Below are 27763 nucleotides of genomic sequence, written 5' to 3'. Positions count from 1 at the left end.
ATAGAGTCGTAAAATTAGCACGTTTACAAATTTTTGTTCTTTATCAGACAACGCCATGACATGCAAATGGCCATGAATCGTCTACAATATATAAAAAATATACACAAAAGTTCCATTGCAAAGTCGCCCAATCTGACAAGACAAAGGGGCTAAATTCAGAGAGAAGAACAACAGACCCCTTATTCATGAGGTCCAAGTAAATTAACTTTAAAATAATATTCTAAGGGACATAATAAACTGTTACATGTAAACAGTTGGTTGAAACATAAATGGAGGGTACCTCGTCCTCTTCACTGGGTTCCTCAAATGTGCAGGTTTAGTAACGCTTTGACTTTTGACATTATACACCCCGAAGTCGTCAAATGTATGCTGACAATGTATACCATCATTGTCATTAAGGAAGTATATGCAGTTTGACTGACATCTTGAATGCATTGAAGCCATTACAGATACTGAATCATTATCACCCACAAACAAAGCAATATCACCTAAGTCGTTTTTCTCAATCCACTCGTCATTAGAACTCAATTCAAAAATTCTAAACATCCTAGACTCGCGGGTAAATCGTCGATACTCACTAAATCTGTAAATCATCAATAGTCCTTTCTTCTTTGAACCGACAAGGTACATCTTCTGAGGTTCATCTGCTATGCCAGCAGCAACCAATTGTACATCTACGGTGGATTTGGAAGTAGATTCAAAAGCCCAAAGTTTGATCCAAGCATCTACTGCGTAAATCTTATCTTCAATTAGAACAACATCTTTAATCCACGGATAGATTTCATCACCATGCTTATCAATATAAGTCCACCTTGTGTCTTTACCAAGTCTAATAAAAGCCAATTGACTAAGAGGCTCATACAGAACCATAACAATGCAATCTTTGGAGTTTGAGATCGGGTCTGCCGACATCGTAGCCTTGATGACAAAATAGTCAGAATGAGCTTTAGCATAACCTCTTATTTTGTAATTAATTTGAGGTTTTAGTGGAGGAAGACGAATGATTGAAGGTCTCTTTGTCCTCCCTTTAACATCATATTGTGGATTCCTTAGGGTTACAACAAAATTCTCCACTGTTATTATCCATCCGTTGGAAGACCCACAAAATCGCGTCTTTGGTAATTTTAATTGAAAACCAAGGACTTGATTGTTCACAAAATCATATGCATTCCATGTATTTTCTTTCCTCTCAGAAACAAAGACCATTGGAGTTGTCAACCTAGCTCGTTTATATTTTCTGTCCTTTTTCATACACCGCCATGACCTGCAAACGGCCATGAATTGTACGCAATATGATGCAACATGCAACCTGTCGTAAATCAAAGACAAAACATCTGTTGGCAAGTTCGCCCAATCTGACAAGCAAAAAAGAAAAAACATCAGAGATCAGTTGCCGATGATAATAAAAGTTATAGTTTTTGTGGAATGGTATAACAAGAAACTAGGAAAAGATTGAGCTTTTTAGCCTTTGTGTATATAACCAGTGCACAATTCGATAATTTCGGTAAAAAAACATAAGAACAACAGAAAAAAACATATACCTGATTGCATGATGAAAAAATAGAAGAGGTGTATTTTTTTACAGAAGATTTGAAAAGATTGATGTTTTCTGTTTTCTGGGTTGAGACTCGAGATAGAGACGATTGATGCTTTATCAGAAGACCAATTGAAGGTTGAATAGATGTGCTTTAGAAAATAGGCTAAACCCTTTATTTATAGGTGTACCGTATCCTCAATTACTTGTTCCTATTTCCTTTAGGAAATAGGAAATAGGGAAATAGGAATATACAAGGAAACAAGGAAATAGGAAATAGGAAATAGGAAATAGGAAATAGGAATATACGTTTCTATACAAGTTTCGGTGGGGCACCCCATAGAAAACAAATTTTCTGTTTGTGTAGCAATGTAGTTGAAAGCTACCATATTTTCTGTTTATGTTGAGCAAAACTATGATCAACATCAGCTATATCCATAGAAAACAAATCATCCATCGTGTCCTTATTTGTTATGCTACTTTTTTACAGTTTCATAGAAAAGAAATTGATCGCTTGCACTTTTGGAAGCAACTAAACTCTTTTACCTCTCTTTTTCAAGTTTTAATATTTCACTTTAGTTTTTTGTTTTTGCCTTTTTGAATGGGTAGTATTGTTATTTGGAGACATGCTACATGAATGCATTTATACATTGTTGGACTAACAAAATATAAATTTTCAATTTCAGATCGAAATGAGTATATTTCTTTTTGAATCTAGAAATGAGTATATTTCCAATCCAAAGTTTGGGTCCATTTGAAGCTAGCAAAAAATTTAGAGTTTGTGTTAGCAAAATGTGGAGACAAAAAGTTTTCAAATCTGATATTCAATGTTCTCATTTGCACTGCATATTGGTTGATGCATTGGTAAGAAAACTATCTACTTACACTATTCAAATGTAAAGATTAGTTAACTAATTTTTTAGTTTCTCTTTGGATGAATAAAAATCTTTTTTGTTCAAATGTCCTTTTGAATGGATAATGAAATCGATATAGATTTTGTTTTTATCCTTTGCTTTATCAGTTTATCTTACTTATTTGAGCTAAATGCAAATCCAAATATTGCATAGTTAAGCCCTAAAATTAGAACACAATTTCTTTACATGAAACTAAAGTTTTCACTAATTGAGAACTCTCTTTTTGTTCAAATTGTGTTGCAAATTTTGTGTTTTTTTTCTTCTTTTAACAGGTGGACTTAAAAGAGATAAAGTATGCAGGGGATTGGTAGGATCAACATATAAGAGGTAGAGGTCAACTCTTTCTCTCATGTTAACTTCTACTGTGATCTTTTTGTTATTAAATTTTGGTGGAAACATTGTTTAGTATAAACCTTATCACAATACAATATGAAGATGGATTAGAAATAGAGAGGTGTTAATTTGATTTTCTGTTTACTTTAGCGATTCTGGATAATAATCATGAATGTTGGTGATATTGCATCTCTGTTTTTTTCTTTCTTTTATACCACGATTATGCATATTGTTTATTTCAAGCATGTTATTGTGATAACTGAATGATTCATATTGCAGAACACGCTTAAAAAATTATAGCTTTAACTGATCACTCATCTTTAATCTCTCTCCCTCCCTCTCACTATTGCAGTAACTCCTGTTGTATTCCGTTTGCTTTTGTTGCTGCCGGTCTGCAAGTAAATCTTTACTTTCCATACAAAGTTTGCATTTTTCTATTCCTGACACAATTATTTGACACTGTTTTCTTTCAAGTTGGTGTGTGAGTGCATTTTCCACTAATCTTTCTGTTGAAGTCTCACTGAGTTCCGATTTTGATCACAATATTCTTTGCATTTGCTCCTCTGTCCTATGTTCCACTTATTTCAACTTCCAATTTCTCCACATTAAATGTTCATGGTTTAAGGGCATTGTTCTAATATTATATTATATTATTTATTTTAACAAAATTGCAGACGGTATACTTCTTCCAAAATAAGAGGAAAAAAATGTGTGATTGTCTGCGAAGCACTTACCAAAGAAAGAAATATAATAAGTATATCTTTTGTGTGTTTACATTTTAAATTTTCCAGATTGGGTAATGAATATGATTAAATTTATTCCAGCAGCTTCTATCATGCAAATATAATTGATAAACATGACGTTTATCCCATTAACTTTCTCTGCAATGCATGACATGTTTTTGGTTTTCTAGCTGCTGAGTATGGAGTGCCAAAGAACCCACTTAATCAGGTAGCTCCACATTTTGAGAGAGATTTTTTTAAAAATTTATTTTTGGTTAGTTGTATATTTCGATTTTGCTTCTCTTGAGGCAAAAATGAGATTATCGACTCTCACTAAATAACTATCTTTCGCTTTGTTTTTATTTTATGTGTTCCTTGGATAAACAGCTACATATCAACATCAACAGCATCAACGGTGTGTTGCCAATTCAATTTGCAAGAAAGCTTTTGAAAATGCTCAAGGAGAAGAAGAGGTCAGAAATTTCGTTTGGATTTTATACTTTGGAAAATGTTCTATTCCTATGCATATTTGATTTTTATGAGGTCAAATAGGTTCTGTATTACCAATGTAGGGGTGTTGGGTTGTTTGAGTTGATCCTAGCATATTGATTCGTCAGTGTAATTAAGTTGATTGAATTCGATTTTGAAGCTTGGGAAGAGAATTGGTTCTCAAAGTTTGATTTTCATGTTTTTGGTTTTTGGTTTAGTCAATTCTTTGCTGAAAAGTTGTATTCCATTGAGCTACGATTTTTTGTAACTCGGCTTTATTTAATTTTTGGTACGTGAACATCTTTCTAACGTTTTCAATGTAAATATTATTAATCTTCTATCACAATGAGCATTCTTTTATATCATTCAAACATAATCTTTCTTACAATTCTTTATCCCGCAACAACGCGCGGGTAACGTATTCTAGTAATAAACTGTTACATGTAACAATTGGTTGAAACATAAATGGAGGGTACCTCGTCCTCTTCACTGGGTTCCTCAAACGTGCAGGTTTTGTAACGCTTCGACTTTTGACATTATACACCCCGAAGTCGTCAAATGTATGCTGACACTGTATACCATCGTTGTCATTAACGAAGTATATGCAGTTTGACTGACATCTTGAATGCATTGAAGCCACTACAGATACTGAATCGTTATCACCCACAAACAAAGCAATATCACCTAAGTCGTTTTTCTCAATCCACTCGTCATTAGAACTCAATTCATAAATTCTAAACTTCCTCGACTCGCGGGTAAACCGTCGATACTCACTAAATATGTAAATCATCAATAGTCCTTTCTTCTTTGAACCGACAAGATACATTTTTTGAGGTCGATCTGCTATTCCAGTAGCAACCAATTGTACATCTACGGTGGATTTGGATGTAGATTCAAAAGCCCAAAGTCTGCTCCGACTATCGACGGCGTAAATCTTATCTTCAATTAGAACAGCATCTTTAATCCACAGATAAATTTCATCACCATGCTTATCAATATAAGTCCACCTTGTGTCTTTACCAAGCCTAATAAAAGCCAATTGACTAAGAGGCTCATACAGAACCATAACAATGCAATCTTTGGAGTTTGAGATCGGGTCTGCCGACATCGTAGCCTTGATGACAAAATAGTCAGAATGAGCTTTAGCATAACCTCTTATTTGTCCATTAATTTGAGGTTTTAGTGGAGGAAGACGAATGATAGAAGGTCTCTCTGTCCTCCATTTAACATCATATTGTGGATTCCTTAGGGTTACAACAAAATTATCCACTGTTATTATCCATCCGTTGGAAGATCCACAAAATCGCGTCTTTGGTAATTTTAATTGAAAACCAAGGACTTGATTGTTCACAAAATCATATGCATTCCATGTATTTTCTTTCCTCTCAGAAACAAAGACCATTGGAGTTGTCAACCTAGCATGTTTATATTTTCTGTCATTTTTCATACAACGCCATGACCTGCAAACGGCCATGAATTGTACGCAATCAGATGCAACAGACAACCTGTCGTAAATCAAAGACAAAACATCTGTTGGCAAGTTCGCCCAATCTGACAAGCAAAAAAGAAAAAACATCAGAGATCAGTTGCCGATGATAATAAAAGTTATAGTTTTGGTGGAATGGTATAACAAGAAACTAGGAAAAGATTGAGCTTTTTAGCCTTTGTGTATATAACCAGTGCACAATTCGATAATTTCGGTAAAAAAACATAAGAACAACAGAAAAAAGCATATACCTGATTGCATGATGAAAAAATAGAAGAGGTGTATTTTTTTACAGAAGATTTGAAAAGATTGATGTTTTCTGTTTTCTGGGTTGAGACTCGAGATAGAGAAGATTGATGCTTTATCAGAAGACCAATTGAAGGTTGAATAGATGTGCTTTAGAAAATAGGCTAAACCCTTTATTTATAGGTGTACCGTATCCTCAATTACTTGTTCCTATTTCCTAAAGGAAATAAGGAAATAAGGTCCCTTCTCTCCCGTTTTCCTCCCTCTCTCCGTGTATAGTATACTCCTTATCTCTCTCATTAAATCAAAACTCTCAAACCCAATTGCATGCCTCATCAGAACCCATACCATAATCTAATTGAAAAATATTACCCAAAAGAAAAGATTCAATTTTTAATATTTTAAAATTGAAGAAAACAAAACCCATAGATTTGAAAAAATAAAACAAAAACTCCGAGATGTAGGATTCAAACAACTTACCAGAAAACGCTAACCTTGTTGGCTTAAAATCATCTTCAATCCAAATCAAAAAGCTGAAGAAGCTTAAACTGCTTCAGAGTTTTCCAGCAAGCCAAGATTTGACAGGGATAGAAGAAACGAAGGTTTGAGAGTGATGGAGACCATGGCGACAAAGAGAAAGGGAGAAATGCTTGCAAAACACTTGAGAGGAGGGCGAGAGAGAGAGAGAAGAGAAATGGAAAGCAAAGAAAGAAAAAGCAGACAACTGACCCCTTATTCCTGCATTCCAGAGTCACCAGCTGTGTCAACTGTTTCATTTTTTTCTTATTATATTGGTTCTTTCTATATTAATCACAGATAATTGTAGGTACGGAAAGCAACAATTATTTTTACAAATTAGAAAAACAAGTAAAAGGGAAACAGAAAGATCTCCTTTGCTAATCATTACATGTATACATTCTATATATACTAAAACCCAAACATCTGGTTACTGTTCTATAGCAGTGTGCGGACCAAAATGCCCCTCAATTCGTTGGTTAAGTCACTTTTTTGCCTTCTTTTCTACAGTGAAATGACTTTCTTACCCTCCGAGGCCATGCGTTTATACTCTCCTTCTTCTGGATTTGCCTGCCTTGCCCACGCGTCGATCATCAGGAAAAAGTTCTGCTTCGGCATTCTCTCCACTTTTCCTTCCGTATTCACTTCTCTCTCTCACAAAAGTTTGCTTCTATCGCTCTCAAATCTCGACTTCTCTCTGCGTCTCTCACTTATCTCTCTGCTGTCTCTCCACTCTTGAGGTACCCTGCCACTGGATATCGTTTGACGTTGCCGATCTGCAAGTAAAGCTTCAATTTCCATATTAAGGTTCTATTTTTCTTCATTTCTGGAATTTGGGTGTTAATTTCAATAATTTATTTCTATTAATTTTCTTCTTGGTTGGTTTTTCCATTTTATCAGGGTGATTTGTTACCTCCAAGGTCCACCGTCGTTTATTGGTGAGTATTTTTTAACTTTTTTTTTCTGTTTTAATTTTTTTCTGGTAGTTTTCCATGTTGAGGTGGGATTTGTGGATGAAATTTTTTTTTTCTTATTCTGGGTATTTTCTTTATATCATTAGATCCGCTGTCTGGGTCGATGATTTGTTTGTGTTTTTCGTTTCAGAACGCGTTGCTCTACGTTTTTTGGAATTTAGTTTTTGTAATTTTGGGTGTTTTGTTTATATCCTTAGATCTGTTGTTTGGTTGTATGATTTGCTTCTGTGTTTTGTTTCAGGTCACTGTGCTTTTCGTTTTTTGGGGCTTCTGTATACAAGCTTGGAAGCCAATTATGTTCAAGGTAAATAATTTCGGTTTTTTACCCATTTTCTGCAACAAATTGTATTTTTTAATATTGTGAAGGTTATGTTTTCTTTCTATAGCGTGAAAGTCCAATCTGTGGGATTTATTTATTTTTTAATTTTGCTGTCGTTGCTGTATTGTTTTATGGTTTTGGATGGTGTTGGATGACTTGGTGTTTCCATTTATGTGTTGCAAAAGATTTTATCTTTGCTGCTGAGCCATATGAGTGGTACATTGACTTGCTGCGCTTCGGGGCTGTCAAACATTGTGGTTTTGGTTTAGGATTTGAACGGATGGTTCTGTTTGCTACTGGTATTGACAACATTAGAGATGTTATTCCTTTCCTTAGATATCCAGGAAGAGCATATCTTTGAATTAGTTTATAGATTGAAAGGGATATATTTGAATTAGTTGTTATATGTTTGTGTCCTTTACCTTTATCTACGTTAACAACAGTATTGCCCGATCATCATCGGAAGAACGTAGAACAAAGAATTGCTGCTATCAATTTGATTTGTTATTAGACAAGCAGATCTATTCAGAATTATGTGTTTTGTTGATTCACAACTTTAAATTATGTTTCGTGTGATTTTTGGAGCTCCATTTTTATTTCGATTTCTTGCGTATTGGAAGATTATGGATGCATGATTGGTTGCTGGTTGATGTGAAATTTCTTTCGCACTTTCTTCAATCGATTCTGTTAATTTTTTCATCAATTCTGTCAATTTTTTTGATGAATTACACAGCTCTGGGTTTGAATCTTTGTTTGGTGATCGAAAATTGATGTCTTTGTTTCTTCATTGTCGATTCAGGTGCTCACCTCACATGGCTTCATTGGAGAAGTGATGGTTTTGCTTAAGTGTTTTAGATAATCTGAAAAAAATATGTAGATACTATGATTTGGGGTTGCTTCCTTAAACCGTGATAAAGCAGTCCATGTAATTTTAGCATGGTATCATTTTTTATCTAATGCATGATTATAAGAAATGTTAAGACAATAGTATATTGGGAAACACCATGTGATTTAAAATGCAAAGAGAAACAATGAACCATGTTTTATATTTTGTTCGTATTGGTTGATTTAAATTTGGGAACTTTTGACTTGGATTAATGTGTTATGTTTAAGATATCATTTTTAGATTATGAATCGTTTGCCAATGCAAAAGTTTACATCTTTTTTATGGTAGGATTCATGCGTTTTTTCTTAATCAGTTAATCTTTCAAGCTTTTAGTTTTTATCAAGAAATTTAATTTGGGTTTCATTTATTTGTAAAACTAGACACTATTTTGTGAAGATTTTTCTTTATAATTCAGTAAATAATTGCTTCTTTGGCTGTAAATTTCCAGGTTGTTCTAGACTTTGTCGATACTGCACAGTTCTCTTTGCGGCCCATTTCTATTTCGTATAGCAGAGCTTGATAACAGGTTTGGGTCAGTCTCAATTGCCAGTAGATATCATATTACTTTGTTTGAATTTATTCATCTTTTTTCAAATTTTTGTGCAAATATTTTTGAAACCCAAGTAATTCGAAGTTCAAATTTATGTGTAAATTGATAGGTGTGGGTGTGGACACCCAATATGACGTTTACATGGTGATGCTATCTGGTTTCACATAATTATACTGGGAACCGTCAAAATTTTGGTTTAGCTGCAGATAAAACAAAATCAAAACGTTACAAAGTAGAGGTATAATTTAATTTTTATAGTTGATGCATTATTGGATTAAATGAATATAGTAAGAAGATTGACTTGACGTATGTGCTTTCGTTTCATATTTAGAATGGATGTTTTCCTTAAATTTGCTATTAATTGGTTTTGGTTTTCCTCACCGAGCATGTGAAGGGTGTAATCTACCTAAAGTAAATAACCCAAACAGTTGAAAATGCACTCACCTGTTTTATTGATAACTATACATAGATTTGAATCATTCAATTTGTGTTAAAATATTGTATTGTTTTAATTTCAATGCTTTCTTCTTAATTTGTATCAGCTTTTTAGCTTATTAGTTGCTTATATAATTATTCCTGTGTTTTTTTTTGTAAATTTACGAAGAAGGATTGCAAAAAAAATCACTTAATGCTTTGGAAAATTGCTTGATGATTCTATTTGGTAAGCTTTGAAAAGCCTCATCTTTTTATTCTTGGTTATTTTCCCCTTAATTAGTATTTGTCCTGTTTGTACGTTTGGTACAAGTCTGTCTCACTATTCTACTGTCATCTGTCAGAATTGTTTTTTATTATTTCCGTGATGTTTTGCAGAATACATTGATAATATAGATTTCGTATCAACTACCATGCGTCCAACTACGTACCTTCTTCGTTTAATTTAAAATGGTCTGCAATGACATCGATTGTATCAAAAAGTTCGTGCACCCAATTTATGCTTTTCATGTAAAATTCTTTCAAAAATTCAAACATCTTTCAGTTTAAATAACATTAAAGATTTATAACAATCTCTTATAGCCTTGAAACATATTTTTTTAATACGGTTTCTAATCCCGCAGTAACGCGTGGGCCATATTTCTAATATATACTAGATGGTTAGCACATCCATACTGGTCTATCTTTATCTTTTTCAATGCATCATGAAATTTTGAATCAAAAAGTGGTATTCCTCTTCACTTGTAAGTGAAAGGTCGTAGGTTCGTTTCTCGTAAAAAATGAATTTGAACTACATTATTCATAGCCCGTTATAAAGCTAAGCTCACCTCCTCTCTCTTAGGGGTGGTTTGGGAGTGAGGTGCTTAAAAAAAAAAAAACACCCATGAAAAAAAGCTGTGAGGGTTTTAGATGTTTGGTAAACAGAAAAAAAATGACTTATTTTGGAAGCTGCTGTGAGAATAAGTTGAAATCAAAGGAAAAAGCTAAAGCTGTTATTTGCAGCTTTGGAAAACTGGCTTTTTTTCAAAGCACACGGAGCTACAGTGCTCTTTTAATGAAAAGATCCACTATTAGACATTTTTTTTTTTTCAAAAGCACTTTTACAAAAAAGTTTACCAAACACTCTGCTGATTTATTTCACAGCCGCTTATTCTCACATCAGCTTTTTTTCAAAGCACAGCAATACCAAACCAACCCTTAGTGTAGACAATATCGTTTGTTAAAAAAAAAAAGTTCAAATTTTTTTTAATGGTATCACATACCACTCCAATATGGATGCCCTAACAGTAGTCAAATATAAGCCCTATTCCCTCATTTTCTTTTCTCCTCTCATACTTTGTTTTTTGTTTTATAAAAAATTAATACAAAATATTAACGTGACTTAATCGTAATCATTCAAATAGAAGGAAATGAAAAGAGAATAAAAAAAAAAAAAAAAAAAAGAGAATCTTCCTTCTATAGTCGGGCTGCTTGGTCATCTCTACCATGTCTCTAGTAGTGATCCTTGTGTGGGTCCACGACCTAATATACTCGTATAACCAACGAAAATATTCTGGACACGTGGAGGGTGGCGATGCACCATCGAGATCGATAAATGTTAGTTTGACAGGCATGTTCTTGTAATGGAGATTTCAAATGTTAATTTAATAGTTCATATGGTCAAATTTTCTCTTCTTCCAACACATGTTTTTGTTATAATAATATTTGTATCTCCTACTTTTAATAGGAAATCAGGATCGATAAATTTTCATGATTTGCAATTGATGCATTAGTGGGACACACAACAAAACAATCAGAAAAATAATTGAAAGCTCGTAAGTCAAAATTGGCAGCAAAAAGTTCTTATATCAATCCACGTAGTTATGACTCATCCGTTAAAACTTATTCTTCGTAAAATTTAAAGAAATTTTAACGAAAAACTCCCGGTACTGTTTATTTTAACGAAAAATCATATATTTACACTGAAAAATCAATTATGGTACTATTCATTTTACCTTTTATTTTGTTCTTATCGATAAAACTTAAAGTTTTCAAGTCATTTTTATTATTTTTCCTAAAATTTAATTGTGTGACATGTCACTTAAGATTTGACATTTTCTTTGAAAATGGTCATGGTGGAGTAGAAGGTAATTTTGGGATGTTGCGGTCATTATCTTTTATTCTTGGGCTGAAGTGAACAACAGCGTACACGAATAACAGAGTAAAAATGTATCGTCAGAAAGCCCAATGGATTTGTAAAGAAAATAATGGGCCCAATCGGATTTGATCCAATATGAAAAGTTAATCTCTATCGGTCAAGTGAAGAAAAAAAATAGAGTAAATTCAATATACGCTTGCACAATTTCGTTTTAGAAAATGATATTATCTACGTTAGAGGAGAGAGGTTTTTGACGAGAATCGAACCTAACATCTCTCACTTATAAATAAAGAGAAATATCACTACTGTAATACTAAATTAAAAAAAAAAACTGTAGTACTAATTAAACCACCTAAATATGTTCAAAGTAATTAAGTCCTGGATTTCAGTTAGATTAATTAAACGTTATTACTTGGAGAAACATATTGAGCTTCCAACTTGCAATTTGAACATTCACGACCCGAGTAGGAAATAGTAAAGTTGGATAATTGAGAGCAAGCAAAAAGTTTTGCGTATGAAGACAATCTTGAAAAAGAGTAACACAAAAGTCATCATTTTTTTCAGTAGGTGGTGCCCGATCCAACGTGGAATTTGATTGAACATTTCGTCTTTATGGGAACGTGGGAGGAGAAGCATGAATTTGAAAATGGGGTCCTGTAGCCCTTAATTATTGAGAGTGATGTTACATAACCAATTGTTCATATATAAGCCCTATGGTAAAGTAATTGTTAAGACTGTACGAGACAAATGTAAGTTCGGTTAATTGATCAGTGTAAAAGTTAAAATTTGTAAGTGTCCCAACTACGAGGATAGCATTTTTAGTCGTTCATGCAAAGAAAACACTCATAAGCTTAAATATGTACTTCAAAAAAGTAGAACAATATCGTAGGTTTTCTCCTACTATGTTGATTGTTCTTTTATAAGTAATGAAGTCTTGGGCTCCAAACCCCCTGTTTCTTATCTCGCTTTAACTTGTTACTTGAGGCTTAACTTTTGCTCCCGCCATCAAGGTAATGTCTTCTCATTACACTCAAGTTCGGTAATCCAATCAATTATAGTAATTTAGAATGCGCTTAATAAAAGAACAAATGCAAAACACTTTCAGTGAGTAAATATTTTGACCTATCCATCGATTCAAATTAACAATTTATGACAAAGAGAACCGTGGGAAAAAGAATACTTACCACTAAAATGGTAAAGAAAGATACGTTAGAGCACCTTCAAAAGATGCTCTAAAGCAAACAAAAATCTATTTTAAAGAGCCAAACTCAAAAACTTCATCTCTACGAGATGTTGTAAAAGATTCTCGATAACAATAAAATGAACAACCGCTCTTTAAATTTACAAAGCAACTATTAATCAACTAAATATTGAAAAAGTAATAAAACTCAAGAATTGACCGTTAAGAAAGAAGAAAAGCAAGAGAAAGAATGATATTTTTAAAAAATGAGAAGGTTGAGTTTGAATTGTTAATAATAAACCATTTAAAATTTGTTAAAATAAAGTGTTGTTGGAAGTGAAAAAAATAAACATAATAATTTTTTGATTTGCTCTTGAAAATGAGCAGGTTGAGTTTGAATTGCTCTTGAAAATGCTCTTACATGCATGACGCACCCAAATTCAGACCCAAACCGAACCCATATCTGTTGGATGTAACTTCTCACTCACATGCATGACCCACCCAAATTCAGACCCAAACTGAACCCATGTCCAAGCCCATTTGAACCTCACATTTCCAACCTTTATAAAAATGGAGTTTTAATGAAAAGCCCACGGTACTGTTCATTTTAACGAAAAATCACATTTTAACACTAAAAAGTCAAACCTGGTACTATTCACTTTACCCTTTATTTTGTCCTTATCATTAAAACTCAAAGTTTTCAAGCTCTTTTCATTAGTTTTCCTTTATAAAAAGCCACAAAATCATACAATCTCTCTCTCTCTCTCTTTCTCTCTCTCCTCTTTGTTTGTGTTCTTCCATTCCTCCTCTCTCAGCGATATGGCTCAGGTGCTTTTCTAAATTTAACTTGCTTTTTCTTATTCAATTTAGCTTCACCTATCATGCTTACAATCCCTTCAAGCATATGCATATACATAAGCACATCAGAACATAGATCATAATCCTTCTTTTTGTTTTCTGTAATTTTTGTGTGAACTTTGTAGCAGAATGCGGTCCTGAAGGTCCTGACCAAGGAAGAAAATATCGGTAATATCGGAAATATCGGTAGTCCGAAAACACGGAAATATCGGGATAATATCGATATCGATAAAAATTACATGGAAACCACGGAAATTGTAAGAAAAACTTCGAAATTTTTAATGAAACTTTGCAGGATGTTTATTTAGTCAATTATCTATTAGTTTATCACAAAAAATTGGAAGGAAATGCATTGCATGATGGATTTAACTGATTTAAGTTGATTATATAGCGAGCTGGCAAATTTTTCACTCTTTGAGGTTCAAATTTTTCACTCTTTCCCTGAAATTATATATTTTCACTTTTTTCCTGAAATTGAGTCATTTATCATAATCTAATCTGGACCCCAGATTAATTTATATTTTCACTATTTCCCTGAAATTATATAAATTGTGCAATTGAGTCCTTTATCCTAATCTAATATGGACCCTCCATCTTGATTCTCACTCTTTGTCACGCTGCCACGTGGCATACCACTAACCCTCACCCTATCTCTCTCTCTCTTTTCCCGAGTCCCTCTCGGACCCCTCACTCTCTCTCAGTTCTCAACTCTATCTCTCTCTCGAACTCTCGTTCTCTCACCCCATTTTCTCCGGCGCCGACTCTGGCTTCGGTTGGAGTCGGTCGCCCTTTCCCCCTTCCTCCTCCTGTTTTTCTCTTGTTTTTCCCTTCTCGGTCTGTTCCTCTGTCTTTTCTTCTTTCTCTTCTTCTTCTGTTTTTCTTTTTGCTTTCTCCTCTGTTTTTTCTTTTCCCCCTACGTCCTTTCCCGATCTGGCCATGTCCTCCTACCCACCCCCAGCGGCGATCATCCTCCTTCATCTTTCAGATCCGGCATGCATCTACTTTCAAACCGCGTTTTGTTGCGATATTTCGAGAGGGTGCGTTGAGATCCGGTGTTCTCACCGGCTCGGGTGCTCCGCACCACCACCCTTTCAATGTCTCTCGTCGTCGTCGGTTTCGGGATTCGGAGTTCTGGGTATGTTTCTTAATGGGTGGAGATCCCGAGTCGCCGCTGATCCGTAGTTCCCCTTCAAGGTTCTGATGGAGGAGGTCTTTTACAGTCGCCCGGAGCTGTAGAAGCTCCGGCGTTCTTCTCCGATTAGCACAGTGCCAAAATATCGATATTATCGAAAATATCGCGATATTTTGACGAAAACCATTTGGATAGTTAAAAAAATATCGGACCCCCAAAAAAACGATAATATCGACGAAATATCGCCGATATTATCGATTTTTTCTTCCTTGGTCCTGACCATGGTCTAAAATATCCATAATATCCCGATACTTCCATCAAAATTTCCGTGTTTTTTGGACTACCGATATTTTTTTAGACTACTGATATTTCTGATATCATCGATATTTTAGACCTTGTTAAGTCACTCATGTATCTTACCATGCAATGTATAAAGTGTAAAATATTGTACTAATTCATTATATATAAATGATTATGGTGTGTTTAAACTTCTTTAATTAATTACTACATATTTTCTACACTCACAATGTTTGTCAGCTCACTATATAATCAACTTAAATCAGTTATATCTATAATGCAATGCATTTCCTTCCAATTTTTTGTGATAAACTAATAGATAATTGACTAAATAAATATCCTGCAAAGTTTCAATAAAAAATTCCAAGTTTTTCTTATAATTTCCGTGGTTTTTATTCAATTTTTATCGATGTTTGTACCATACTTGACCAATCCCGAAACTACTGAGCATCGGTCAACGTTATACCGTCAAGGACCCAGAAGAGCTTCCCTTCAACCAGGAGGCCAATCACAATGCGACACGTGTCGACATCAGAAGCCAATCACCGTCAATCACAACACGACACGTGTTAATGTTAGAACAAAACTAGAAACTCTCTTCTATAAATAGGGATCATTCTCCCACAATAATCTCTAATGTCATTTTGTACTAAATTATTCACTAGAACTCACAAAAGGAGAGCTTGAACCTATGTATTTGTGTAAACCCTTCACAATTAATGAGAACTCCTCTACTCCATGGACGTAGCCAATCTGGGTGAACCACGTACATCTTGTGTTTGCTTCCCTGTCCCTATTCATTTACGTACTTATCTTCACTAGTGACCGAAGCAACCAAGCGAATGTCACAAACCTGACACTTTCTGTTGTACCAAAGTCCTCGCTGATTTTTTGCATCAACAATCGATATCGATAATATCCCGATATTTCCATCGAAATTTCCATGTTTTTAAACTATCGATATTTCCGATATCATCGATATTTTATACCTTAGTCCTAACTATGACTGATGACAAAACAAAGCAGAAAGCCATTGAAGCTGCCGCTGATATTTTTGGTATTTATTTTCATTTATCTTTACTCAGTTTTGTTTATATCTTCAATAGTTCAATAATATAAAAAGAAATTCAAAATTATAAGGTTCTGTTTGGATATCCTTCTTTAAAGCACTTATATTCACAAACGGCTTCATTGAAAACAAGGGTTTAAAAAAAAATAAAAAAAAACTAAAACTACTTTGAACTTTTTTCTGCCAAACATTGTCAGAAGCACTTTTGTTATTAAACCTAATTAAAGCTTCTTTATTTCTCTCTTATTTATTTTGTTTTTGGGTTATTTCGTGAACAGGGATTGATTCAATCGCGGCAGATATAAAGGACCAGAAGCTGACAGTTGTAGGACTGATGGATCCAGTGGCTGTAGTGAAGAAGCTGAAGAAGGTCGGGAAAGTAGACATAGTATCTGTCGGACCAGCCAAGGAAGAGAAGAAAGAAGAGAAGAAAGAAGAGAAAAAAGAAGAAAAGAAAGAGGAGAAGAAAGAGGAAAAGAAGGAGGAGAAAAAGGAAGAAAAGAAGGAGGACAAAAAGTAAATAAAGAGTTACCAAATTTTATCTCTCATGGTAATATTTTCTCCTTCTACTACATTAGCAGTTATGTATTATGGTTTATCATATATAGGGAGAAGGCAAAAATGGTGAAATATTCATAATCCTAAAATTGCCATTTCTCATTAAATTTTCAAATAAAATAAGAAATTAACAAAAAAAATCCATTCCCGTAACTAACTTTATCTTTTCAAAAAATATATTATTATTTTGTTTTTCTATTTTTTTCAAATAAAAAAATCAAAAAAACCAATTGTCACAAACCTTATGGCAATAGGCTAGTTTAATTTATGGGATGTTAATAAAAAGGGCAAACGCATGTAATTGGATATTATCAAGCAAACAATGTAGCATTGAAGCAAATGGCTTTGGTGGAGGGACAATATTTTTGAGCGATATTCTACTTCAATTTGATATATGTACGGTGAGAGTGGTTTTTGATTTGAACTCAAGTGACCAAAATAGAAAATGTGGTCTAACTATGTGGTTACGTCCACGTTTAACAGTGAAGGAGTTGATATGATTGTCAAATTTGTCTCGTTTGAAATTAAGAAAAAGGTGCAAAGAATATGATGGCTGGCGTCATATTTTGTGGCGGCTACCAAGCCATGAGTACACGCCCCATGCACTCACATGAAAAGGAATTACATGAATTTGACTTAATGATTCTTTTTGGTGCATGAATGTGATTGATTATTGCACAAAACTATTGAGTTTTGCACGTATTTTATTTGGCGTCATATATATAGTTGATATATATATATATATATATATATATATATATATATATATATATATATATATATATCAACTAGTTCATGTACCTGTGTACGTTCCAAACAAGATCTCATAAATTAACTTTAAAATAATAATCTAGGGGACAAATAATAAATTGTTACATGTAAACAATTGGTTGAAACATAAATTTACAGACAAGTCTCCACCAAAACGGAACCTTACAATTGATGCTATTTCCTGAACTCATTTTCCCCTTTCTAATTCATCCACTGAACTTCCCCTCCCTCCCGCCCTCTCCCAACATCTTGTAATTTATCAGCTGATTATCTTGAATTGTACTAGATTTTGTAATTTTTTTAATAATAAAAAATATATATATCAACTATCAACTAGTTCATGTACCTGTGTCCGTTCCAAACAAGATCTCATAAATTAACTTTAAAATAATAATCTAGTGGACAAATAATAAATTGTTACATGTAAACAATTGGTTGAAACATAAATGGAGGGTACATTGTCCTCTTCACTGGGTTTCTCAAAAGTGCAGGTTTTGTAACGCTTTGACTTTTGACATTATACACTCCGAAATCATCAAATGTATGTCGACAGTTTATACGTTCGTTATCATTAACGAAGTATATGCAATTTGACTGACATCTTGAATGCATTGAAGCCACTACAGATATTGGATCATTATCACCTATAAACAAAGCAAGATCACCCAAGTCGTTTTTTTCAATCCACTCATCATTAGAACTCAATTCAAAAATTCTAAATTTTCTCGACTCGCGAGTAAACAATCGATACTCACTAAATCTGTAAATCAGCAATAGTCCTTTCTTCTTTGAACCCACAAGATACATCTTCTGAGGTTCATCTGCTATGCCAGTAGCAACCAATTGTACATCTACGATGGATTTGGAAGTAGAATCAAAAGCCCAAAGTTTGCTCCAAGCATCAACCGCGTAAATCTTATCTTCAATTAGAACAACATCTGTAATCCATGGAAAGATTTCATCACCATGCTTATCAATATAAGTCCACCTTGTGTCTTTACCAAGTCTAATAAAAGCCAATTGACTAAGAGGTTCATACATAACCATAACAATGCAATCTTTGAAGTTTGAGATCGGGTCTGCTGACATCGTAGCCTTGATAACAAAATAGTCAGAATGAGCTTTAGCATAACCTCGTAGTTTGTAATTAACTTGAGGTTTTAGTGGAGGAAGGCGAATGATAGAAGGCCTCTCTGTCCTCCCTTTAACATCATATTGTGGATTCCTTAGGGTTACAACAAAATTTTCCACTGTTATTATCCATCCGTTGGAAGATCCACAAAATCGCGTCTTTGGTAATTTTAATTGAAAACCAAGGACTTGATTGTTCACAAAATCATATGCATTCCATGTATTTTCTTTCCTCTCAGAAACAAAGACCATTGGAGTTGTCAACCTAGCACGTTTATATTTTCTGTCATTTTTCATACAACGCCATGACCTGCAAACGGCCATGAATTGTACGCAATCAGATGCAACAGACAACCTGTCGTAAATCAAAGACAAAACATCTGTTGGCAAGTTCGCCCAATCTGACAAGCAAAAAAGAAAAAACATCAGAGATCAGTTGCCGATGATAATAAAAGTTATAGTTTTGGTGGAATGGTATAACAAGAAACTAGGAAAAGATTGAGCTTTTTAGCCTTTGTGTATATAACCAGTGCACAATTCGATAATTTCGGTAAAAAAACATAAGAACAACAGAAAAAAGCATATACCTGATTGCATGATGAAAAAATAGAAGAGGTGTATTTTTTTACAGAAGATTTGAAAAGATTGATGTTTTCTGTTTTCTGGGTTGAGACTCGAGATAGAGAAGATTGATGCTTTATCAGAAGACCAATTGAAGGTTGAATAGATGTGCTTTAGAAAATAGGCTAAACCCTTTTATTTATAGGTGTACCGTATCCTCAATTACTTGTTCCTATTTCCTAAAGGAAATAAGGAAATAAGGTCCCTTCTCTCCCGTTTTCCTCCCTCTCTCCGTGTATAGTATACTCCTTATCTCTCTCATTAAATCAAAACTCTCAAACCCAATTGCATGCCTCATCAGAACCCATACCATAATCTAATTGAAAAATATTACCCAAAAGAAAAGATTCAATTTTTAATATTTTAAAATTGAAGAAAACAAAACCCATAGATTTGAAAAAATAAAACAAAAACTCCGAGATGTAGGATTCAAACAACTTACCAGAAAACGCTAACCTTGTTGGCTTAAAATCATCTTCAATCCAAATCAAAAAGCTGAAGAAGCTTAAACTGCTTCAGAGTTTTCCAGCAAGCCAAGATTTGACAGGGATAGAAGAAACGAAGGTTTGAGAGTGATGGAGACCATGGCGACAAAGAGAAAGGGAGAAATGCTTGCAAAACACTTGAGAGGAGGGCGAGAGAGAGAAGAGAAATGGAAAGCAAAGAAAGAAAAAGCAGAGAACTGAAACAGAAACGGCAGCGACGATGGACGCGTGCCAAGCGAGGAACAGTAAAACAAGATCGAACCTAATGGCACACGGATTGGTGTGGTTGCAGGGATGCTATGTTTAACGCTTGAGAAACGACTGCAGATATTGGATGACGGTTAAGCGCCAGCGGTATTGTGGGGTAAATGGGATGTTGGATTGGTTTGGATGAGTGCACAGAGAAAGGCTTGCGGAGTCGCACATGTGTCTCGCACCGGGACACGTGACTGGAATAGACTATACCAGGGCCATGTGAGTGGCACTTTTTTATTTTTATATTTAAAAAAAAAAAAAACTGATGTCAAATCACGGTTATCTATTCTTTCCGAGGCCTAAGAAGACTCGTACATGCATTTCAACCTCTTCCTAATCTCAAGCATGTCTTCTTCCACACCAGTGACAGAAATCAAACCTGGAATCTCTAGCTTTTAGTTTTAAGAAAATTTAGTGTGTGTTTATGTTCTTAATTTTGGAGAGGGTGCTTTTTAAGTAAGTGTTTTCCTCTTTTTTCTCAAAACTTTGGATACATCACAAAGCATGTGTTTGTTTTTACAGGATCAAGTCTTAGTTCTTTTAGATTGAACAATTATATTATTTGGTTATCGGGTCACACGTACAAGACATATGTTTTTTTTCTTTTCATATTATGGTTTCATCCTCCGTTCTTTTATATCTCACTCTTAGTGTCCACTACACTTATACGGTCATCTGGGCACAAGAAATTGTGTTCTGTTCTTTATAAGGTGTTAACTCTAAGAAAGTCTAATCGTATTACTCATTCTAAATTTGTACTAGGTCTTAAGTTTGAATCTCTCTTTCCATTAATAATAAATAAAAACAAGTATGTAAAAAAATTTAAAACAAATCGTCGATAACTATATGAGTCGTGATTCGGACTCTCACATCATCTATTAGATATCAAATCAATTACATGAAGTGTGGTCTATGTTTGTTTATCAACACTTCACCAACTTTGGGAAATTATATGGTTTAGATGTCACATACCAAGCTTTTTCCTTAATATATCTTTGGGCCACAAGTGAAGTGAGATACTTTGTTGGAGACGAAAATAATGATGGCCTATACCAAATGCACATTTCACTCAATCTTAGATTAGTGAAAAGTGGCCCAAAAGAGAAAGAAGCAATGTCGTCATCATCGTAATCATAGCGAGATCGAGTGTACCCATCACTCAACCCTTCGTGCCAAAGCTAAGAAACTCCATCATTTCTAATTTTATAGGTAAAGCTACCAATAAGATATGGCAACCCATCAAACCAACTTACTTGTCGCATGTTTCATCTTCATGTGTTCTACATAACGAAAGACGCAAGGAGATGAAGCTATAAAACTCGTTATATGCAAGTTATTCTTTATTATTTGAGGCATATGTTTTGTCATCCGTTTTAATTTTATTGCATTGTGAGATTGATTTGAGATACCAGAAATGTAATTGACTACTGAAAAGAGGCTAACCTACAATGAGAATGCCACAATCATCACATTCGAGCAAGTCCTGCATTGATCACACGTTTTAACTTTTCAACTCTAACAACAATATAAAATTAATTTGTGATCATATAAAACTGCCAAAATGACACTATCGTTTCATAAAGGTATTCGCCGGTGTTAGAGAGGGCTTATTGGCTTAGCAGGAGGCCAGTGGCAAAGAGCAGAAAAGTTATGACTCCGAGTCCGACAAGGATTCAGTTTGCGACACCCTTACGCTTTAGTTTGCGGACATTCCAAGCAAACCCAACATTCATGTTCTTGACCCCATAAGTTAATCAATAGGATAGGATGGTCTTTTTACTTGAGATTGACCAAAGGCTGAATCTGTATTGGACCATAAGCCCAATAGAAATGTTCTGAAGTTCGAATGCTCGGTCCATGTAGTGATCATTCCTATCGGGCCAACACGAACGCCGCAAAGCCCATGAGGCAATGAGACCATGAGGCCCGGGGCCCAAGTCAATAACTCATTATGATGAATTCCGTTGACTTTTAGTTAATCGAATGAACTACCCCCATTTTACACTCTCTTTAGTTTTAGTTTCCTCCATATTGCACATTGAAATGTTCCCCTTAATTTACAATTAATGTTTGTTTAGTTGTTTAATACTCCAATTAAATTAGCAACGTGGATAACGTGAGAGTCGTTTATGAAAGTGCATAAAAATTACACTTGCACCTAGGGATTGACAACGGTTATGGCAGGCGGGTAACCGCGATTATTTACCAATAACTATTTAAGCTCTTATCCGCATAATCGTTTGCCCATTGGATAATTGTATAAACGGTCATACACATACAAATAACCGCATACCCATTTACCCGTTTACCATTTTTTACACATTTTACCCCTTTTTTTTCACCCGTCACGTTTTTTTAACAACTTGAAAATCAAAATAGAAAATTGTCATAATTTTTTTCTGACAATTAAACATTGTTATTGGTACATTTAACATGTATATCCGTATGTTAATATTTAGGTCCTAAAAAAACTTATACATATTATTGTATCATTGATGAAATTTTTTACAATTGTCGTATGCTCACGTCAGGCAAGTCGTTCTTGTTACGAAACTTGTGTGGTTGGCAATCAATTAATATTATACGAAAAAGAGAAAACAAAACAAGTACTGAGGCATCAAAATAGGAACTCAGTGTCCATGAAAATAAATTAGGAAGCAATCTAGGATTCTCGCATGGAGATTAGTCTGCGGCACCACAAACAATTGCTTCCCTTCCTCAATTATTGATCACATGTTATACCAATCCAAACCTCGAATCCAATTAATCGAAAATATAAATCATTGAATTTTGAATAAAAATAAAAAGAGAAAAGTGGGTTTTGTGGTTGATGGAAGTCAGAACGAGGTGCCGCCATCATCCACGACTAAAAATGGGTAACGAATCCACTATTTTGCCGGCGATTAGAGAGAGGCGGAGATGAGCGTCGGGAGTATTGGGAGAGGTCGAATAATTTAGAGTTTTTAGTTTATTTTATTTTATTTTACATATATTAAAATAAACAGTTAAATGAGTTCTCATTATAACCACGGGTAATAATCATAACCATCTATTTAAATTTTACGGATAAATAATTATACCTATAACCGTTTATTTGTTTTAAAAGGTTATCCATAACCGTAACCGTAAGTTTTAAATGGGCGGGTAACTGAGGTACCCGCTGGTATTTTGCCCATCCCTACTTGCACCATTAGAATTTTAATTACTGCATCCATATTCTAGCTAGGCGAATTTTATGCATCATTGTTTGATACAGTACTATACTACACTAAGGGATGATAAATTTGATTAAGTTTCACAATTGGCGGGTCATTATAAATAAAAAGAATAATGTTATTCATACCATGTTTTTATACCACATTTCTATGCCACTTTAGGTGGTATCTGAAGTGGACAGCCATATCATTTGAAAAATTTGCAAAACCCAAGGAAAGTAAGGAGAAAGACTCTTCGTATACCACAATCATTATTTAATTAACTAGTTTTTCTTAATTATTAATTTATTAAGCAAGAACTTCGATACAATTGAAGGCTTGAGGATCCATGTTCATGACAAACACCTTGCAACACATTACGTTTGCTCTAAGAAATCGGTGTGTGCTTACCCAGTGTACTCCAAGCACCACACACACGAGTGTGTTGCTACGCATGTACGGACTCCAACCAAGAATGAGCTGAAGAAGAAGAGGAGGTCAAAGGAGGAGGAGGGCGTAGGTACTTCTGAAGAGTAGATCCGCTAGGTCGTAGAGACTCCGAGTGTGTAGGAACCTCTTATTCTAGGTACAAGTAATAATTCCCCAGGCACTTGTGGTCACTCGGCGAGGCAGGCATGGTTCGGAAAGTTGTGGAATCCAGAGGCTCTAAGTTATTTATGAAATACTAGAAAGCTTGTTGAAGCTCATGATCGAAGTAACAATATGTAGCTCCACAGCATCTCAGTTAATTACTCCATATATATATATATATATATATATATATATATATATTTAAACTGCAGTTTTAAAGATTGTTGCTTTGTTGTGTGTTGCACTTATGCTATGATTATACATGTTAAGAGAAGTAACACCACTCGCATTAGAATATAGATAGAGTACTGGAGGTTCACTTAGTATTTGACACTCACTCCCTGCCTCCTTGCACTCACCACCACCTCTCTTTCGGCTTCCCTGCTCTCTCTTTTCATGTTATTTTTATAATCTTCCTGGAGTTCATAAACCAACACATATGCAAGCACCCAGAGATAGATTCTCATCAGGTTCATAAAACTAGACACGTGCACGCGCACATATAGTTTACAAGTGAACCCATATGCATAGCTGCATATATTTTGGTATCAAGTTACGTGAATTCGACGCAATAGGCGGACTGACAGTTTGATGAATCAACATTTTCGGTTCTAATGCTTGGTAGTATACTGTTCTACCATTCGGTTGGAACGCACAACGCAGTGAGGAGTGCATTCTATTCCTGGGACTCAGTTGCTTTCAGTTATGAGTTGCTGCAAGCGCTATATATCTTGTTTAATTTCCCTTGTAATTGTTTCCTAGGACAGTAAGCTCTTTACTCTTTTAGATCAGCTATATATATATTGATTAAATTTACAGACAAGTCTCTACCAAAGAGGAACCTTACAATTGATGCCATTTCCTGAACTCATTTTTCCCCTTTCTAATTCATCCACTGAACCACTCGACCCCTCCCTCCCTCCCCCAACATCTTGTAATTTATCGGCTGATTATCTTGAATTGTACATGATCTTGTAATTTTTTTTTATAAATAAAAAAATATATCAACTATCAACTAGTTCATGTAGCTATATACGTTCCAAACAAGACCTCATATATTAACTTTAAAATAATATTCTGAGGGACAAATAAGAAATTGTTACATGTAAACAGTTGGTTGAAACATAAATGGAGGGTACCTCGTCCTCTTCACTGGGTTCCTCAAATGTGCAGGTTTTGTAACGCTTTGACTTTTGACATTATACACCCCAAAATCGTCAAATGTATGTCGACATTGTATACCATCGTTGTCATTGACAAAGTATATGCAGTTTGACTGACATCTTGAATGCATTGAAGCAACCACAAATACTGAATTGTTATCACCCACAAACAAAGCAATATCACCTAAGTCGTTTTTCTCAATCCACTCGTCATTAGAATTCAATTCAAAAATTCTAAACTTCCTCGACTCGCGGGTAAACCGTCCATACTCACTAAATCTGTAAATCATCAATAATCCTTTCTTCTTTGAACCGACAAGATACATTTTTTGAGGTCGATCTGCTATTCCAGTAGCAACCAATTGTACATCTACGGTGGATTTGGATGTAGATTCAAAAGCCCAAAGTCTGCTCCGACTATCGACGAAGTAAATCTTATCTTCAATTAGAACAACATCTTTAATCCACAGATAGATTTCATCACCATACTTATCAATATATGTCCACCTTGTGTCTTTACCAAGCCTAATAAAAGCCAATTGACTAAGAGGCTCATACAGAACCATAACAATGCAATCTTTGGAGTTTGAGATCGGGTCTGTTGACATCGTAGCCTTGATGACAAAATAGTCAGAATGAGCTTTAGCATAACCTCGTAGTTTGTAATTAACTTGAGGTTTTAGTGGAGGAAGGCGAATGATTGAAGGCCTCTCTGTCCTCCCTTTAACATCATATTGTGGATTCCTTAGGGTTACTACAAAATTCTCCACTGTTATTATCCATCCATTGGAAGACCCACAAAATCGCGTCTTTGGTAATTTTAATTGAAAACCAAGGACTTGATTGTTCACAAAATCATATACATTCCATGTATTTTCTTTCCTCTCAGAAACAAAGACCATTGGAGTTGTCAACCTAGCACGTTTATATTTTCTGTCCTTTTTCATACAACGCCATGACCTGCAAACGGCCATGAATTGTATGCAATCAGATGCAACAGACAACCTGTCGTAAATCAAAGACAAAACATCTGTTGGCAAGTTCGCCCAATCTGACAAGCAAAAAAGAAAAAACATCAGAGATCAGTTGCCGATGATAATAAAAGTTATAGTTTTTGTGGAATGGTATAACAAGAAACTAGGAAAAGATTAAGCTTTTTAGCCTTTGTGTATATAACCAGTGCACAATTCGATAATTTCGGTAAAAAAACATAAGAACAACATAGAAAAGCATATAGATTGCATGATGAAAAAATAGAAGAGGTGTATTTTTTTACAGAAGAATTGAAAAGATTGATGTTTTCTGGTTTTCTGGGTTGAGACTCGAGATAGAGAAGATTGATGCTTTATCAGAAGACCAATTGAAGGTTGAATAGATGTGCTTTAGAAAATAGGCTAAATCCTTTATTTATAGGTGTACCGTATCCTCAATTACTTGTTCCTATTTCCTAAAGGAAATAAGGAAATAAGGAAATAAGGAAATAAGGAAACAAGGAAATAGGAATATACGAGCTCACACATACCTTCTCTCCCGTTTTTCCCTCACCCTTATCTCTCTCATTAAATCAAAACTCTCAAACCCAATTCCATGCCTCATCAGAACCCATACCATAATCTAATTGAAAAATATTACCCCATAAAAAAAAGATTCAATTTTTAATATTTTTAAATTGAAGAAAACAAAACCCATAGATTTGAAGAAATAAAAATAAAAACTCCGAGATGTAGGATTCAAACAACTTACCAGAAAACGTTAACCTTGTTGGCTTAAAATCATCTTCAATCCAAATCAAAAAGCTGAAGAAGCTTATACTGCTTCAGACTTTTCCAGCAAGCCAAGATTTGACAGGGATAGAAGAAACGAAGGTTTGAGAGTGATGGTGACTGTGGCGACAAAGAGAAAGGGAGAAATGCTTGCAAAACACTTGAGAGGAGGGCGAGAGAGAGAAGAGAAATGGAAAGCAAAGAAAGAAAAAGCAAAGAACTGAAACAGAAACGGCAGTGACGATGGACGCGTGCCAAGCGAGGAACAGTAAAAGAAGATCGAACCTAATGGCACACGGATGAGAGACGCGTGGGCCAGGAGGACAAAACCGCCATTTTACTGTGAAAAAAAGAACGTTGAAGACCAATTGCGGGGCATTTTCTCTGCTATGTTGGTCATTAAAGAAGTATCTCTGGTGAGGAAAAAAAAAATTGAAATAAATTTATAGGCAGTAGAATTATATCATGAACAAAATAAGGGTAATGCGTGTTTACCTACTATTTTTGTGTGTAGAAAGAAGTCTGATGTTGCATGAAATGGAGATGACCACCTCTGGTAATTCTATAGGATGCAATCAAACTTTTGTGCATTTCCAACTTGCCTTAGAACCAAGTTTCTACAAAAACATATTGAATTCAAGAAAGTAATTAGATCAAGGCATAAGAGACTATAAGAAAAATTATAGAAAATATAAACCACATATACCAGTCATTATAGTACTTTTTATTGTGAATACACCTAAAAATATATCATTTTGCAGTGAATGGTTGGTTCAAATTAATTTGACTTTAGTTTCTTTCAAACCCTTCAACTTATCCTTAATTTTTTTAACGGCATCATAATTAAGAGTTAGCTAATAATACATATATAAATCTGTTAAGTTTTAGTTGACCCTTGACATATGTTCTGAAAAGGGCTCTTCCAACATGATGAAATCATGTCAAGAGTTAAAAAGGGGCAAGAAAAAACTAATGTAAGAGCTCTGTAAAATTGAGGCAGAGCATGTTAAGGGAACCATATGAAAAATGATATTCTAAGAAGCTAAATGCTTGAAGAACCTAAGAAAGAAGATATTATATAACAACATGCTGAATCAATTGAAAAAGTCACATGGATAGGCACAAACATGTAAAAATGAGAGTCGATTGTAATCCAT

General features: G+C 34.6%; 3 protein-coding genes, 1 long non-coding RNA gene and 1 pseudogene across 13 annotated transcripts; 3 read left to right on the top strand and 2 right to left on the bottom strand.

Moving 5' to 3' along the window:
- Positions 1–8: 8 nt before the first annotated feature.
- On the bottom strand, positions 9–27172 carry LOC126628929 (probable F-box protein At1g44080). 10 transcript variants are annotated; one of them, XM_050298813.1, is made up of 4 exons: positions 27106–27172; positions 26587–27019; positions 18537–18935; positions 3996–5144 (listed from the first exon to the last, which is right to left on the bottom strand). In XM_050298813.1, exons 3-4 carry the CDS (start codon positions 18856–18858, stop codon positions 4375–4377), a joined length of 1092 nt encoding a protein of 363 aa, XP_050154770.1. In that variant the 5' UTR covers positions 18859–18935; positions 26587–27019; positions 27106–27172; the 3' UTR covers positions 3996–4374. The 10 variants fall into 10 exon arrangements, with proteins under 10 accessions (XP_050154775.1, XP_050154774.1, XP_050154773.1 ...); XM_050298818.1 differs by lacking the exons at positions 3996–5144; positions 26587–27019; positions 27106–27172 and adding exons at positions 9–1264; positions 19598–20001 and having other exon boundaries at positions 18845–18935; XM_050298817.1 differs by lacking the exons at positions 3996–5144; positions 18537–18935; positions 26587–27019; positions 27106–27172 and adding exons at positions 9–1264; positions 5453–5543; positions 19598–20001.
- On the top strand, positions 1846–4189 carry LOC126628946 (uncharacterized). Its single transcript, XR_007625628.1, has 2 exons — positions 1846–3732; positions 3891–4189. It is a non-coding gene; the product is annotated as an uncharacterized LOC126628946 (long non-coding RNA).
- Positions 6701–8631, top strand: LOC126628940 (uncharacterized; annotated as a pseudogene).
- On the top strand, positions 15997–16721 carry LOC126628944 (heavy metal-associated isoprenylated plant protein 39-like). Its single transcript, XM_050298836.1, has 2 exons — positions 15997–16062; positions 16353–16721. The coding sequence occupies exons 1-2, from the start codon at positions 16008–16010 to the stop codon at positions 16592–16594; spliced, it is 297 nt and encodes a 98-aa protein (XP_050154793.1). The 5' UTR covers positions 15997–16007; the 3' UTR covers positions 16595–16721.
- LOC126630305 (probable F-box protein At1g44080) lies at positions 24780–27763 on the bottom strand. The gene is made up of 3 exons (XM_050300392.1): positions 27734–27763; positions 27102–27168; positions 24780–25894 (listed from the first exon to the last, which is right to left on the bottom strand). The coding sequence occupies exons 1-3, from the start codon at positions 27761–27763 to the stop codon at positions 24780–24782; spliced, it is 1212 nt and encodes a 403-aa protein (XP_050156349.1).

This window comes from Malus sylvestris, chromosome 7 (genome assembly GCF_916048215.2).
Source record: "Malus sylvestris chromosome 7, drMalSylv7.2, whole genome shotgun sequence".
NCBI lineage: Eukaryota > Viridiplantae > Streptophyta > Magnoliopsida > Rosales > Rosaceae > Malus > Malus sylvestris.
The sequence above is the reverse complement of the archived record's forward strand: the minus strand, read 5'-3'. Positions and strand labels throughout refer to the sequence as shown.